General features: G+C 37.4%; 1 protein-coding gene across 2 annotated transcripts in view; it reads right to left on the bottom strand.

The window, feature by feature from the left end:
* The window catches only part of COG3 (component of oligomeric golgi complex 3), a 95655-nt gene that overhangs the window by 28392 nt on the left and 49663 nt on the right, over window positions 1-17600 (bottom strand). Inside the window, exons 17-20 of one of the 2 annotated variants that reach the window (XM_054586352.1) lie at window positions 10805-10925; window positions 8376-8458; window positions 8134-8268; window positions 1959-2034 (exon numbers count right to left, since the gene is read on the bottom strand). In XM_054586352.1, the coding sequence (XP_054442327.1) occupies window positions 1959-2034; window positions 8134-8268; window positions 8376-8458; window positions 10805-10925 (415 nt within the window). Of the gene's footprint in view, window positions 1-1958; window positions 2035-8133; window positions 8269-8375; window positions 8465-10804; window positions 10926-17600 lie in introns of both variants that reach the window. The other variant, XM_054586351.1, reaches the window with a different exon arrangement.

Here is a 17600-nt window from a genome sequence, read left to right on the forward strand (position 1 = left end):
GTGAAACAATCCAGGCCATTAAATACAAATACCGTATGATCTCACCTATTTGTGGAACCTAATCAGCAAAGCAAGCAGGCAAGGAAAATATGACCAGCAACAGTGAAAGAAAGAAGAAACCGACAGGAATGGAAGGGAGTCAGGGAGGGACGGGGGTAGTGGGGAGGGGAAGAGGAAGCGTCAGATCAAGGAACAGGTGTGAAGGACACAGGGACCAAGCTTAGGTGGGGAAGGATTAAGGGGGGGAGGTAGGGGTGGTTGGGGCAGGGGAGAGTGGTGGCAGGTAAATGGAGATAAATATATTGGAACAATAAAAAAAGAAAAAAAGAAACAAAATATGCCTATGCCTATTTGTTGGTTTCTACCTATTTTAAGAAAGATTATACCCAAGAGTTTCATTTATATAACATTCAAAATAAAATCAGCTCCTATTTCTAAATAAGCTCTGTTAAGACTGAAACTTTGAGCCCAAGGCCCAATTAATCCAAAAACAATTAGAATTCTTCCTGGAACCATGCTGAATTAGGAACTAACAAGTCTGCTCCTGACTATGTGAGGGGTTAAATCAGGTGGTCAACCACCAGACCAGTATTGTCAGTAACAGAATCTGGTTTTCTGTCTTCTGACAGAATGTACTACAGCAACAAGTATGCACTCTGTCCTTTAGTAAGGTGACAAAAATTCCAATCTCACACAGTAAACAGAAAGCCTAAAGCATGTCACAAAGTTAATTTCCAATAAAGCAAATCAATGCAAATTTGCATTGACATCAACAAAGTCCACATGACAAATTTTTGAAATAAAATCCTATCTTCCTTTCAAATACAATTGATAATTCTCTACATTTACAAATCTTCCTAAGACATACAGAGCTACTCTTTCACCTTCTTAGTTCTAGTTCAACTTCAAATTAACAATGAGGCATTAAGTAATAATAGCTGAAAATTTCAGAATGGCCTCAATTCTTTTTCCCAAAATTAATACCTGAGAGACATAACATTCTTTTATATGGAAAGACAATCACATTAAAAACCTAATTCCAGATTATATGCCTGTCGACAGTTAATTCTTTATAGATGCTAAACCAGAATCATCCTTTGGCTGTCCCTCGGTATCAGCAAAAAGCTTCCCTACCAATTAGACACAGCTTACACTAAATAAAAACACTGATATTTTCATCAATTTGCCCTTTTTAGTTTCAGAGAATCACAATCACAATACAGGCCAGGGGAAGGCAAAAAAAAAATCAATCTAACAAAACTATTTATTCTGGTTTAATGGCAACTTAAAATGTACCAAAATGTACCTAAATAACCCACAAAGTTATTCATGATTTTAAATGCCTAATGTCTAATGCTAAAGACAAAAAACAAACAAAAAAACCTTTTAGCACACAAAAAAACAAACATATACTTAGAGAAGAATAAGATTGGGAGCATCTTAAGCATATCTGCCAATGAGACAATAATACTGCCTGTCCACTCCCAACTGACACCACAATTTTTACAACTTTTTTCAAACACTCTAAAACATTAAACAGATGGCTAACTTGCATAAAATGAGGAACAAAATAATGTACAACATCCCTTCATATAATACTTGAAAACAGCAGCATTCTCTCCATAATTTATGCTATCATATACAGTAATTTGTTTCAAAGCTGTATAACACAATGAAAAGTGGGTATACAGAAACCAGCAGCCTCAGTGTTTCCATCTAAGCCACATTTTATTTTTAACTGTGTTTGTATTTTTTAAATTCTTCCTTTCTTGAACTGCTTATTGAAATGCAAGTAGTATTGGCCAATAAAGACCTGCCAGCTCCAAACTGCATCTTGTATTAACCCAAAACACAGTAGGAGTAGCAAACCAACTCCAAACTGTCAGAGCAAGGACTATATAAATGGAAATTAATCAATATCCTAAAGAAAGAAATTCCAAATAGCAAAATGTGAATACCTGGTTGTGCCCAAGGCTGCTGTGACAGAGTGTACTTGGGTCCTCCCTGACTGGCCATTGTTTTTAATGCCGAAACCTAGTAGAAGAGACAAAAAGTTTCATTTCACTGATGACAAATTAAACCAATAGTTTTCTCAAGATACATACCACCATTTGAACCTATTAAAACATAATGATAATCATACATACAACCCTAAAAGAAAATACATCATATCTCATAGTCCTTTACAAGTAATAAAATATTTTAGTAAAACTTTTGTGATTTCAAGGCATTTACTGTCTTGCAAAAAACCATAACACTGTCCTGAGGCATTCGACCCGAAATTCTACCTGAAACAAAAATGAGGATGGAGAGAAGCGTTGCCACAAAACAAGCCTCTCTCTTTAAGCGGACTGTTATGTTAATATTAAATGATTACTGTATGTTATTAGAAAAATGTCAAGAGCTGGACAAAATCTCCTTTACATACCAAGAGGGTCCTTATATTTATTATATCATAGGCAGAGAAAATGTTACTTTAAAACAACAAGATTTTCAAATGGCATCAAAAGGCATACTTAATCAACCAGTGCTAGAGGTACAGAGTTGGATGCCCACCTTCTCTCCACCTCTCTTTTCATTCCTCAGCGTCAGTACAGAGAAGCAAAACCAAAATAAGTTGTTAGCTTCTTAGACAAGACTGTTCTTAAGGGGGGAAATTATGGTGAGGCTATGGTACAGCTGGGAAGAGTGAAGGACAAAAACCGCATAAAGCATTTTTAAAAAATAGATTGTTAGGTGCCAAGGTCCAGGCCATGACCTTGAGCTCACTAGATAATCTCATTAGAAAATTGTGAGCACCAACTCTTTGGATTTCTCATAAAGGACACATAAATATTTAGGCAGAGGATGGACACAGACAGTATATGATGTTAGTTCAGAGCTCTTCAGCCTCCTCTCTATTTCTACCAAGTTCCTACTTCTGGACAGCTCTAGGCCTTTGCTCACACTGCCTTAAGTATAAAATCACCCCTTTCCTACTATTACTCAGTTCTTCTCAATTCTTCGTTATGTCTTTACTTTTCATTTTGACATATGACTTTTAAAATCGCAACCCAGCTTGATCTTGGTTTGAAATGCTATTTCAGACTTGATTGTTAGATCACTGTGACCATGCAAATCGTGGAGAGGCCTCGTAGTGGCTGCTTGTGGTCTCCTGAGTTTGCCTGTGGAAAGGCTGAAGTAGGGTGATGTGCATATAAACTATGCTGTTGACTACCTCAGAAAAAAATCAGATGCATAATTATAGATTAGATAATGCTAAAAGAAAAACATGTCCGTGTTTAGTGCTAACATAACAGTTCATATGAAAACATTTGGGTCGGATGTTTTCTCTCAAACTCGGAAACCCATCCATGCTTTCACAAATGGCAAGATTTCATTTTTTTTTAAGCTGCTATGTAATATTCCATTATAAATATATACCACATCTTTATTCTTTATCCATTCATCTATCAATGGACACCTAGGTTGCTTCCATATCTTGGCTTATAATGGCATACACTGTAAATAATGCTGTAATGACATAGGGGTGCACATATCTTTTCAAATTAGTTTCTTCATTTTCTTTGGATAAATATGCAGAAGTGAAACCGCAGGGTCATATGTAAATTCACTTTTAGTTTTTTAAGGAATCTCTACACTGTTTTTCATAGGAGCGGCACCATTTCCAGTCATCCTGAAACAAACTTTTAAGAAGGGCTTGGACTGGTCAGGGGCGTAATAAAAAAAACACAGCATTTTGAGTCAGGAAAGCTGAGCTCCAGAACCTTCTGTACATCCTGACTGAAAGAGTGATAAGCAAGTCACTGAGTTTTTAGCACTGCTCCCAAATTATTTCCAATATAAATATATAAACATACTAATCTGTCTACACTTACAAAATAGAAACAGTGCTCTAAAAACTTTTTCCCCATTTAAATACAAATTCTAGACATTTTCCTGTATCCAACAGTTATCTTTTAGTAGTAATGGCTGCCTATTATTCCACTGATTATTCCAGAATTTAATCAATTTCAAAATAACTCTGTAAATTATTTGTATATTAAAACCAAATACAAACATGTATATTCATCTCTATTTACTATCTAGGTATTGTGGTTATCTCTATGTTAAACCTCAAGGAGTATTTTCTTCAAAAGTTTTCCCCAATTAGTCTCAACTTTTTAAAAAAAACACCCAACAGCATGAACACAGGCCTGCTGTCTCACAATGGAAGTGCTGTCGACATCTTAATGGCTAAATATTTTCTATCTTGATTTCCCATTAGGTTATAACTCCTTGAGAACAGAAATTAAGTTTATAGTTCAAATTCTATTGAACACACCACGCCAAGAAAAACATTTATAGTTTTGCTGAGGAAATTAAAAACACTTCAGAGGGAATATTAAGGATAAACTTGCAATACTTTAGCAAATTGCTTGAAAGAAAATGAATATTGCTAAACACAAATTGAGTTTTTAGCATAAACTGGTTTCTACAATGCCCAAAACCAGCCTCAGCTCTACTTAGTTTCTTTTAAGCAATATTCAATATGATTAAATTCTAGAACACTAAAAAAGTAACAACAGTTTTTGAGTTTGAGAGAATATATCTGACCTAAATGTTTTCATATGAACCTCTACCCCCAACATTTAAAATAATATTATATTTCCAAGGGCCATTCAAATACTTTGAGAAAAGATTATTTTCCAAGGAGTAGGAAATAAGGCAATAAAAGCATGCATGTTCTTCTAGAACTTACCTTACTTTTCTCAAGAAATTTCATTAATTTTACCCCCAAATCAAGGTGTTTATACTAGACATATAAGGTCTGTCAAGGAAAAGTCCAGCCATTGTTAATATAATGAGAACAGTTTGCAGAACATCAATGTAACCTGGCAGCCAAGGAGAGTGGACTGGGGTGTGTATGTGTGAACAATGACAACTTCACTATACTAATCAGTCAGGGTGGTAGACACCATTGAGTGAGCATGTGTACTGTGTAGCTGTCGCATTCAAAATGACTGAGCGAGTAGAGCAACAAATCTGCATCCAATTTTGTGTAAAGCTTGACCATTCCTCCACAGAAACTATTCGGATGATTCAGAAGGCTTTCAGAGATGATACAATGAGTGCAGTGCAAATAAGAGTGTGGCACAAATGCTTCAAAGATGGCCAAGAATCTGTTTAAAGTGATCCATGTTCTGGAAGGCCTGCAATAAGCAGAACACCTGAGAATGTTGAACGTGTCCACGCTGCAATCAGTGAAGATCAGCGACTGACAGTGGCAGTCACCAGAGCAGATCTGGGGATTCCAAAAACTACTGTGTCCGAGATTTTGACGCAGCATCTTGGCTTGAAACTTGTCGTGGCAAAATTTTTTCCACAGCTTCTGCTACCAGAGTAGAAGGAACATTGTGCTGCAGTTGCTAATAACCTGATTCAAACTACTACCAATGAACCAGATTTTCCACCCTGTGCCTTCTGGCTTTTCCCAAAAATTAAATCACCTTTGAAAGGGAAGAGGTTTGAGACCCTCGATGAAATACAGGAAAATATGACAGGATAGCTGATGGTGATTGCAACAAAGGACTTTGCAGAGTGTTTTGAACAGTGAAAGAGACACTGGGAGAATGTGTGAGGTCCCAAAGTGCCAACTTTGAAGGGGACTGAGGCAGCATTGCCCTATGTACAATGTTTCTTGTGTCTTGTACCTTCTTCAGTAAATGTCTCTATTCTTCATATTACATGGCTGGATACTTTCTAAACAGACCTCATATTAAGATGTAGAAATATTTATCTCGTGTAGCTGGGTCACTCTGAAAAACTTTAGGTTCCCAATCTGTGAAATGAAGCTGTACTTTACTCCAGGTGCCAAGGATGTAATGGGAATTAATGAAAAGGAAGCATCTCAACAAGAATAGCCCAAAGGAGGAGCTTCATAAACAAAAGAGCCAATTTACATCAAGAGATAGGGGATCAGAATCAAACCCTGAGTCTTTAGGCTCAAAACGAGAACTCCGACAATCTAAGAATGTTCTCTACACACTCACACAATTTGTTTTACTATGCAAATCCGTATATATTTATCAAATCAGTCCAAACTTAGAAACAAGCTGAGGACATTTTGTTGATGAGACTTATATCCAAATGGTAACTACTGAGACCTACAAGCATACATCCAAATGAAAGATGAAATGTTGTTTCTTTTCTGCACCTATGGATGCTGTTTTCTTACAATCATCTATCAAGATACACTGGTTGCCTTATAAAACGCCAACTATAATAAAAGAGGCACAATATTCTGCACTTGCAAATTTACCTTTAAAAAATCATTTTAAAGTTTTTAAACCCTTTATTCTGTCTCTGCTATACAGAATAGTAGTAACATTCACCAAGAAAAAGTGAAAATGTTTGGTCCACAAATTCTAGGAAGTCATTCTTAAATGATCAAATATATCTTTGTGAACCCTACTGCTTACATTGTATGCTTATGTGTGTGGGCACAGTGTTATCTTTGTCTCAGACTCACTCTGTGCTTCATAAACAAAAGGGATGCTCAGTCCTCTACTAAATATGTTGACTGCAAACTCAATGATGAGCAGTGAAGGACCAGGGTGGAAAAAGTAAAAATGAGGCAACTGTGAATGATGTAAGCAAGGGCCCCACAGAGTAATAAGGGGGGATAGGACTGGTTTCTCAGTGACAATTAGAGGAGGGCCTTTCCCTCACCAATTCCACAGTGAGGGGAGAACAGAAAGAGATGCATGAACAGCTTAGCCCTACATAGGTCCCCACTAGAAATATGTAGCATGTTCATGGAGAGGAGAGCACATATATAATTCAGGCTTAGAATACATATTTTCTACAGAAGCCTCTAATTTTTAAAAAATGTTCATACTGTCCAGTCTTCCAAAATGCACAACTATACCATTCTACCAGATTTATCTAACTAAGGTCAACTTGGACAACAGCATCAGTAGATTTTCATTCTCTTGATTTTAAGGAAACTGTGCTTTTCTAGAAAAACCTTTTAATCCTAAATTTCATTATCAATTTGTTTCTATATGAAGTTTCACTCTTCTACTCTGTTACTGCAAAATACATATTCTATAATATATCCCACCAATGTTAATGTGGATGATCTCCCAAAACTACAGAGTGGGGCAAAAGCAGGTTCACAGTCGTGAGTACACAAAACACAGAGGTTATTCTTGTATTATTATTTATTAATTATTATATTATTTTCCCTATGAACTATTGTAAACCTGCTTTTCCTCCACCCTGTGCATGCTATATAATCTCCAAGGTGGTTTTCCTTCAATATTTGTACCATTTTTTAAAATTAAAACCCAGGAGAAAACATTTCTACCATCCTCTTTTAAAATTTATGTGGTAAGAAAAAATATATACACATGCTCCAAATATCTAACTACGGGCTTAAATCCACTAAACAATTAATACAATCCAACAATAAACAAACATTAGTCAGATTGGTTTAACATTTCTGTACTTGGTTTTCTGATATTTATTATTTTTAAAACTGATATATTCTATTTTCATCACAGGCTTCAGGTGTTAGTGTTATTGGACCCAGCAACAAGTTACAAATGAATAATTTGCTTGTCTCTCCAGTTAAGACTTAGATAACTAAATCTGATACAAAGGTCTGTGATATGTCTATTCTTTTTATGTCTCCTAATATAAGTCTGGACAAGCAGTAGAAGTTTAATGAATTAAAGTTAATTTCAAGATTTTTTAAACATCTTTATGAGAAAAGTTCTCAGTAACATTTACATTTTTTTAATGATTAGCTGGGAAAAGGAAAGTCAAAATAGCCATGATATGAATTTTTCATTGCTGGTATTAGTTAATAGATTTTAGCTAGGAGACACAGAGTTTTTTGGTTTTTTCAACCCTCACTCGAGGACATGTTTTTATTAATTTGAGAGGGAGAGAGAGAGATACTGATGTGAAAGAGAAACATCGATCAGTTGCCTCCCATATGGGTGCAACCTCTTGTATGTGACAATGCTCCAACCAACTGAGCCACCTGGCCAGGGCTCTGCCAGAGTTTTCACAAGACATTAAATGAAAAGGAAATCTAAGGAAAAATTCAAAATGACTTTACCAAATATGCACCAAGGTCTGTACCTTTGTTATGAACTCCTCCAGGTGCTCTACAAACTGCTTGGTCTGCTGCTGAATGAACTGCTCACAGGCCGTTTTCAGATGACGGTCCACATCTTTTTTGGAGTCAAGATAATGTTCTCTTATCTCAGGAGTACCCTAAAAAAGATGACAAATTTCCTCCTGTTTTTACCTGTGTAAAAATCACCAGACATGTAAAGAATGTCGTGTACCTCCCACCACCAATGAAAAGGATTCCTTCTCACCTCCAGCAAGAACTCTATCAAGGCATTGTTGCTATTCAGCCTAAAAAATCTTGGAACAGTCATAGGGTTCAGGATTTTAAATGCTGCATCTGTGAAACAAAATTACTCATCCAGTAAATATGGACAGTTGCAACAGAAAAGCTGAGTTCCTGTTTCAGTGTGTCAACATTACCACAAAGCAAGGACAGTTCCATTTCACCAACTCATCGCCATGATGGCAGTGAGATCAGTGCCAAGATGGCCACAGCACCCACGTATTTCTTTTCTAAAAGTCAGAACTGCAAAATGACTACTAAACTATTCACTTATAGAAAACAAGAAAAATGATAAATAACAACTGATACTTTAAAATTTTACTGCTTTACTTTTTTGCTATATAGGTTTTTTTTTTTAATGTTCATATACTTACCCAGCTTCTTTTGTTAAGATCCCAGCTGGCACAGAAATTTATTCATTTAAAGCAGAGTGAATAAACTAATGTGTCAGCCAGAAAGAAAACACCAAAAGGACATATTTACCCCTTAACCTCCAGACTAACTAGAATCTATGTAAATTATTAATTGAGGTCTCATTGATGTTCAAATGCAATAAGATGTAACATTAGTCAGGAGAGGTTAGAAGCTTAAAAGTTAAGAGAGCAAGAGATAGTCAGAAAAGACCATTTCTTTGCTTTGCTTTGACCAACAGGAGACAGCAAAGCATGCAAAGCTTCCAACTTTGGTTTTACCACAAGAGTACTTACTGCCCTGACCCTGATCTTACTGAAAAAGAACCCCATTATCAGATTCAGTGTTCAGAGAAAGGCTTTTTAGTTAATGGTTCTTTATTTCTGTTCTCTTTTCTACAAGATACCTGAAAGAGTGTCTACAGTAATTGAATCAAGTCTACATATGGTAAGATTACATAGGCTTCATAATGTTTTAGGGAAAATATACTTTAAACCAATATTTGCCAAAATTTTAGGGTACTTCATTTTCTCACATCTCAGTGGAGCTATACTAGAACAGCAACAAATTATGAATTTTTAAAAAATGAAAGAAAGTAAATCAGCCCTGCTTTATCCTATCACTAAAATAAAGTAAGGACTATCAGCGCCTGGCATCCTTCAAGGGTAAGAGCACTACTCCCACATTCCACACTGAAAAGGAGAAAATCAACTAGAAAGGTTGAGAGATGGAAGCCTCTGATAAGAACACGCTCTAAAAACAATCATGATTCTCTCAGGTCAAAAACCAAGAAATCTAGCTGTTGTTTAAAAAAGAATATCACTAAATATATGAATAACACATAGGCTTATTATCCAAATTCCAAAAGAACCAAAAAGCATTCTGTGGTGGAAAGAAGAGAGCATTAGAAAAAGAAAAGCAAAGTGTTTTACTATGACTCATGACGACTCACGTTGGCTCTCAGGTAAGTTACATCAAGTCTACTAATATATAGGCACAGTCATTAGGGAACAACATACTACTACCTTTGGAAATCCTATATTTGGAGTTCTGTTGAACCATAGAACACAGAAAATATAATTTGAGTGACTATGAATTCTCTCAATTCCCCCAAGACAATGAGAGAAGTTCATTCATTACCTAAATGAATGGCTTAAATCATTAGAGCTTAATTCTCTTGAAAATGGTTAAGAAAAGATAAAGTTTAGATAATTTTGTTAAGTACTTAAGAAAAATGAGGGATATTTGTGATATACTCTTCACTGCTTACGATCAACATCTTAGAAAAAAACTACTTTGATCTTTTCAAATCATTACTTCAGAGACAAATCATTACGATAGATGAAGGATCTTTCCCAAGATGACTATGTCTATTGCCAACTCAAAAACCCTATCTATCTACATGATTACGAAAAAACCAATGTAACAATTACACTTACATTGGTTTAAATACCTTAAGCTTACAAAGCACTTTAACATACATTTTCATTCTAAATTATCTTAATTGATCTTGATAACACCCATCCAAGATCACACAAGAACCATGAAACGGTGAGCCAGGAACAGAGACTGACTTTTTCAGACTCAGGTAAGTACTCGTCCCCTTTTACTCAGCGGGCTTCCTGAATGTTCATGAGCTGACAAACTCAATGTTTAAAACCATCCCGGCAAGCTGACAATGTAAATAGTTGTCATACTGATTTTTCATTTTTAAACTGGTTATGGTATTATGTAGCAGTCTACGGGAGATGATGGTATCTTACAAACTGAACTGCTCAGATAAAGCTCCTTTCACAAAGAAAATACAGCAAGTTAGATGTAATAGGATATTGACAGCTCAGCTTAGTATGAACAAGTAACATGCTTAGCAAGCACAGCATGCAAAAAAAATTGCAGATGAACATAAAATAAACCTGTAACCTGTGCTGACACATTTGGACAGGTCCAACACACCCAACTGTGCCAACCAGGACAATAAAGTACCTCTAGTTTTCTTGAGGTCCAGGGAAATTTCCTTAATGGTGAATTCAGTGTGAAATGGAGCAATTTGTTCACGAAGAATCAAAAGATGCTTTATTAAGAAAAGTTGTCCATCAATCTGAGTCTAAATGACAAGACAGAAAAATGGTATTATCAAAAATTAAATATAAATATTAATATATAGAACACATACATTATTAGCCAACATTAATCTAAGTTTATGGTGCCTGACCTAACTTTTTTACTCTTAACATAACTTATGGCACCAACACTCTCCTTTGTTGTGAACTCTTCCCATATTATCCAGATTAGAATTATCTGGAAAAATCCTGGTTCAAACTCTTACTAACACTGTCACTTGCTCTATTTAGTAAATTTAAGAAAGTAAATCAGACAAAAGGTTGTAGAGCAACACAGTAAGAAAGTGAAGGCAAATCTACTTTAACCTGGTGCAAAAGCAGAAGAGAACATGCAGCCTAACATCAGCACAGAGCAGGAAGTAAAAGATGTGCAAAGTGTGAGCATGATTCTGACCTCTCAAGCCTTTCTAGTTTCTCTTCAGTATCACAGTTTTTGCTATTTTGTCAAACTGGTTTCAAAATCCAGAATATCTGAAATATTCATATTTACACAAAAGCACAAAAGGAGTCTCCAAATGTACAGTTATTTAGGGTTACCATTCTGGATCATCCTGCCACCAACAGAGCACTGGCCACCTATACCTGAGTCTCTGCATTTCCTTGTGCCCTCTCAGGAATCACCCACAAAAGGCTTGTGATTCAAGCTTAGTTCTCAAAGCTATGACCCAAACAATAAATAATCATAATTCTCATTTCAGAAAAGAGTCTGTATATTAACAAGAACAAAACTGTTTGCTCCTTCCACCTTGAAAATATTTCTAATGAAATTATACTACATTAGGAAAAGAATAAAAGGGCTATGAAACAAAGTGACTCCTCTCTGGTCTCTCCCCACCTTCTAAATAAACACAATCAATATGTAAGTGACTGATGGAAACTAACTTTGCAGTCTGGAACACAGAGCATTAGATAAGTAGGGAATGCTACACATTTTGAATACTTTCTCTGCTTTAAAAAGAATTAGCAACTCCAATGGTCACAAGAGTGTAGCATAGATTCAGTTTACTTTACTAAAGCTGTTGTGATCCAGCAAGTAGTGCCATTCCAGTTAACTGATATACTAGGTGCTCCATTTAAGTATGTAAGAACTATTTCTTGCCTTAAAAAAGTATCTAAGACATTAAGTGATAATTTTCATGGATCACTTTTTTAAAAGTTGAGGAAGCATTTGAGATCTAGTTCCCAGGATGTCATCAGTTTGGCTAAAATAAACACTTAAAAAATTATCTACAGGTTTGGACATTTTTACATCAACATCTACTTGATGTAGTCCACAGGATGCCGAAGAAGTCCACCCAGAACTACCCTGCAGACTTATACTCAGTTCTAGGTACATTGTGCCCCATTAGCTCCCCACTCTGCACTGGCTGAACCTGGGTTAGTTTCTCTTAGGATTCTGGAACTCCTTGCTTCAAGCAGCAGGCCATGACTTTACTTGAGCTGCTCTTAAAACCCTTCAAGGTGGATAAGTATTGAGAGAGCCCAGGGAAAGGAGAGAAAATACGGGTTACTGCTTTTAATGTCAGGCTTTTTTGTTTGTCTTGTTTTTAGAGAGAGGGGAAGGGAGGAAGAAAGAGAGGGAGAGAAACATCAATGTGTGGTTGCCACTCACAAGCCGCCTACTAGGGACCTGGCCCAAAACCCAGGCATGTGCCCTATGCTGAGAATCAAACCAGGGACCCTTTGGTTCACAGGCCAGCACTTAACCCACTGAGCCACACCAGCCAGAACTAATCTCAGCGTTTTAATTGTATGGCTTACTGAATATCTGAAAGAAACCTTTCCTGGTTAAATGAGAAACTGAAGTCCCTTTCGTACCAAAAGAGAAAGGGCACTTGCTTCCACAACCCAAATAACCAATGGGATGACAATGGTGGTTCACATCCCCACATCTGGAGTGGCAGAGATGGGCACGAGGAGTCGTCCAGTGCCGTAGCCCCGCTTATCCCAGCAAGGCGGGCGCGAGCCCTGGGGAGAAGGGCAGGGCACCTTGCAATGGGTTCAACCCGAGAGAGGAGATTGAGAGAGGGGCCTATGCCTAAGAAAGAGTCACTACTCCGCTGGTACCTAGTAAGTTCTCTCTGGCCCTTACTCAGATATTCTTGGGTGACTAAGAAACTTTGTGGGTTTGCCCGAGGAAAATTTCCTCTAAGGCAGCGATTTTGAACTTTTTGTATCTCATGGCACACATAAGCTAATTACTAAAATTCTGCAGCACAACAAAAATATATATTTTTTGCCGACCAGACAAAAAATAGCTATAATTTTGATTCATTCACACCAAATGGCTAATGTGTTGGCTGTTGTCATTTTTTTATTTGACAATCTAAGGGAAGACAGGTCAGTACCCCTGATTAAAACAGTCAGGTATTACATGTTTTAAAAATTCTTGTGGCACACTGGTTGAAAATCGCTGCTCTAGAGTGTAGTACAGTCCTACAGTGATATTTATTGCACTTGGCTCATCTGGAAATGTCCACATAAGAGATGGCTTTTCCTAGAATACAGATCTCAAAATTAACAAAGGAAATCATGTCTCTGAGATCAATAAGGCCCATGATAGTCAGCCTCCCATTAATATTAAGATAACCAAGATAAGAATCCTGTGATACTTCTAAATCAATCTTTTGTGCATGCAAATAGAAAAAAAATGACTATAAAATAAGGGAGAAAGAATGGAAAGCATATTTAATTGGTTTCTCAAAGCTTCAAAAAAAGCCTTTACATATTGGGGGGGGAGGGGCTCCAAAAGAACTGACTTATCTTCTGGAGGGCAGGCCCCTTGCAGTACAGGCTTCCTCCACTAAGGTGAGTGTTCTAGGAACCCATCTGTCCATCTCTATCAGGGCACCAGCTGGCGTTGTTGCGGGAGGATGCGTTCAGCTTCAGTGAATTTTTTTTTGAAGACTCTTTCAACGTGTTTGCCCAACTCACGATGCATGATTTATGAGTGCATCTGCCCATACCACACTGAGTGTTCAGCAGTTTTTGACCAAAAATGGCATGACCTCCGGCCGCAACCCACCTTCACCTGATGTCCTCCCAAGCAACTTTGTTTGTTTCCTTGAATGAAAAAGGTCCTCAAAGGGAAACATTTTGCCAATGTGGAAGAGGTGAAACAAAAGCAGCAGAAGCACTAAAAGGCTTCTTAGTGCTCCTGCTGCTAAAAGGCGAAATTAACAAGTTAAAAAACTGTTTTGAGCAGCGGGGAAAAAAAAGTTTCAGGAGGTGTACTGCATCAAATGGAGAGTACTTTGCACGTGACTGAAGTTTAAACATGTAAGAATAAATACACAATTTTTTAGAGGACTTTTGGCCAAAACGGAGGTGTAGGTAGACACACTTTGCCTCCTCGCACAACCAAAAGAAGGACAACAATAAATTTAAAAACAAAAAATAACCAGAACTGCCAGAAAAATCAAACTGTATGAAGTCCAACAACCAAGGCTCTAAAGAAGAAATAATCATCCAGACTGGTAGGAGGGGTGCAGACAGGCAGCCAGGGCAGAGAGGATGCACGGCAAGGCAGCAGCTGGTGGACCGGCAGTTCCACATTTGTATTTGGATCAACTGGAGCAACAGCTGGGGATCGAGACAGACTGTGCATTCCAGGGTTCCAGCGTGAGAAAAGAAAGCCTCAAAACTGCTGCCTGTAAAAAACTGTGGGGGTTGCAGTGGCAGGAAAAACTCCCAGCCTCACAGGAGGGTCCACTGAGAGACCCATGGGATCCTACAAAGTACACAAACCCACCCACCCAGGAATCAGTGCTAGAAGGGCCCGATTTGCTTGTGGATAGAAGGGGAAGTGACTGAAAGCCTGCTGAGAGCCAAGCAAGAGGCACTGTTCCCTCTCGAACCCCTCCCCGACAAAGAGCATCGCAAAGCAGTGTCCTGGGTTGCCCCACTCTGGTGAATACCTAAGGCTCCGCCCCTTCCAATGTAACAGGTGCACTGAGACAAAGAAATATGGCCCAAATTATTATTAATGTTAAAATTAATTTAAAGGCAACTGCTTGTAAAGGATTGGTTATCTTAGAATTCTCACAAATATAGAAACTAACTCAAATGGTTTTCAAATTCACATGATCAAAGATTAATCCTTATTAAATATAAACTAATTTGTTTGTTGGTTTACTTAAGTAAAACAGACATACCTTTATTTTACCTAAGTTTTACAAAAATAAATCCATGTTAACAATTGACATTAATGCTTGTGAAATATGTTCCTAGAGGTTATAAAATGTCCTCATAAATCTGCCAAGCTAAAGAATCAAATTGCTTATTTCATACCTTTTCATTAGAGATTGAGGCTTTAAGGGTTAAAATCTCCATATATGATCGAATAACTTTGCAATGTTCCAGAAGGGACCCTGGAACACCTCAAAGGATTTGTTTCTTATGTTAAATTACATGAGAAACATTTTAAAATAACTGATGAAAAATTTCTAGGGTATATTATAAGGGTTAACAATGACAGTAAGGTAAATAGTTGGGACTACAGGAAGCCTACAATGGCTGCTTGGTTCTTTTCCTGGCTCCCTGGCAAACTCATTTTTTGGTTTTTACATTCCTTTATCCATCGCAGTGCATTTGAACTGAACTTAGATGAAGGAACTTATGAGCTGACATTATTAAAAGGAAATGTCTTACACTACTGCCAAAGTCTGATACAATCACTTAAAAAAAAAAAAAGCCAAGTTGGTAACTGCTTCGTTTCACAGCAAACTTCTCAGGAGACAAAGACTTTAGATATTGTTTTCTAAAATGACCATCAAATAAAAGACACTCTCCAATCTCACTGGAAGAAAACTGATCAGGCACATAAGTACAAATGGACCTCTACCCTTGTCTCTGAAACTTGCCACCACCTACAATGGCCATCAAAGACTCCTAGAGGATGAGAAGCTGTTAACATCAGAGGCAGACATCCCAAGACATCAACAAGGCCTGTGTACCTACTCATTGACACTGAGCTCAGAATCCATTTTGCTTGTCATTACTTGTCCATTAATATTAGTATAATAATAGTCCTTATTCTTTGGGTTTTGATATATAGTCCAAATGTTTATGATTACTGAACATATATAAGATAACTGTTACTATCCTTTACATGTCTTATACAAATGTTATACTATTTGTAGATGCCAAATAAAGAAAAATAGACATAACTCGTCAATGAGACAAAACTCAAACATGACAGTTCACAGGATAGAAATGATCCAGAGTGTTTTATTCACAATGAAGGTCAGAAGACCTGACTGCCTGCTATTTACCTTCCTTTTTGGGGAAAATTCAGCCTCAACTCAGAGTCCCATGATTATGGATGGTATTGCCTCATCCCCAATGATCAACAAGACAAGGTCAATACTAAGCATCCCTTGGAATAAGCCCCACTAGTGCCGTGAGACCACACTTTCTGACCAAAAGGTTGGTCATCGATGCATCTTTTTGATTGACTTATGACCAAAAGGAGGAACTGAGGACAAGAAAAGGGGTTCTATGAAAAGTAACCTCGGGGTCATTTGATCATAAATTCCTAACCAGGCAGGTCATGCTGGGTAGTTATGCTCCAGGAATACAACTTCTTTACTGAAAGATATAGCTTTACCTTAAGAAAGCCCTGTCCATTGTTACTGTGAGCCCAGGTTAATACACCTTTAATATGCCTCTTTCAGACCCCTCTATCTAAAATGTAAACACCCTCCCGAAAGCAAATAATCTTAACTATCCTGTAATTCAATCCTCACCTTGCTTTCTCCCACCTTCATGTAGCCTTCCCTAACTTACTCTCCTTAATTTCAAGTGCATAAAAGAAACCACAACTATTATTCTGCACAGCATTTGAAAAATTACTCCCGGACATATCATCAGTTTGTCTCAAAAAAAGCTGAAAGGTACACTGGCTAGGTGGGTCAGTTAGGTGGAGTGTTGTCCCATACACTGAAAATGTTGCAGGTTTGATCCCTGGTCAGGGTACACACAGGTTGCGGGTTCAATCCCCGGATGGTGCCCATAGGTGAGTCAACTATTACATGTTTCTCTCACTTCCTCTCTAAAATCAATAAACATAAAATTGGGTGAAGTTTAAAAAAATGCTGAAAGCCAAAAGTATACAAACTCCATGAACATAAATTCACTAATGCTAACTAAATTGAGGGCTTCCTCATACACACTGAAACCCCTTATAATATGTAAGAAATAGGTAAAAGAGTTGATGAGGGCAAAAACTGAATTATCAAAAGGCTCTTCGCTCCTCCCTTAAAAAAAGAGGACAGTGATACAAGAGGACATAAGCATATGAACTATTTTTTAATTAGGACAATTTTTTTTCTCCTAATGATCTAAGGAATACATGCTCACTCTAGAAAATCTAGAAAATTAAATTAAAATGTAGGGACTTCTGGAGAAAATGGTGGCATAGGTAAACACGGCTCCCCTCCTACACAACCACATCGAAATTACAAATAAACTACAGAACAACCATCACTCAGAATCATCAGAAACAGCGTAAAATAGGAGCCTGATGACTATGGAATTAAAGAAACCACAACCAACCAGACTGGTAGGAGGGGCAGAGATGCAGAACAGGTTGGTCTCACATCAAGGTGTGGTGGGTAAAAATTCAGAAGGGATACTTTGGGCGTGAGGAGTCCCAGCCC

This window comes from Pteronotus mesoamericanus, unplaced genomic scaffold, assembly GCF_021234165.1.
Source record: "Pteronotus mesoamericanus isolate MK-2021 breed Mesoamerican mustached bat unplaced genomic scaffold, CSHL_Meso_final contig_94, whole genome shotgun sequence".
In the NCBI taxonomy this organism is placed as follows: domain Eukaryota; kingdom Metazoa; phylum Chordata; class Mammalia; order Chiroptera; family Mormoopidae; genus Pteronotus; species Pteronotus mesoamericanus.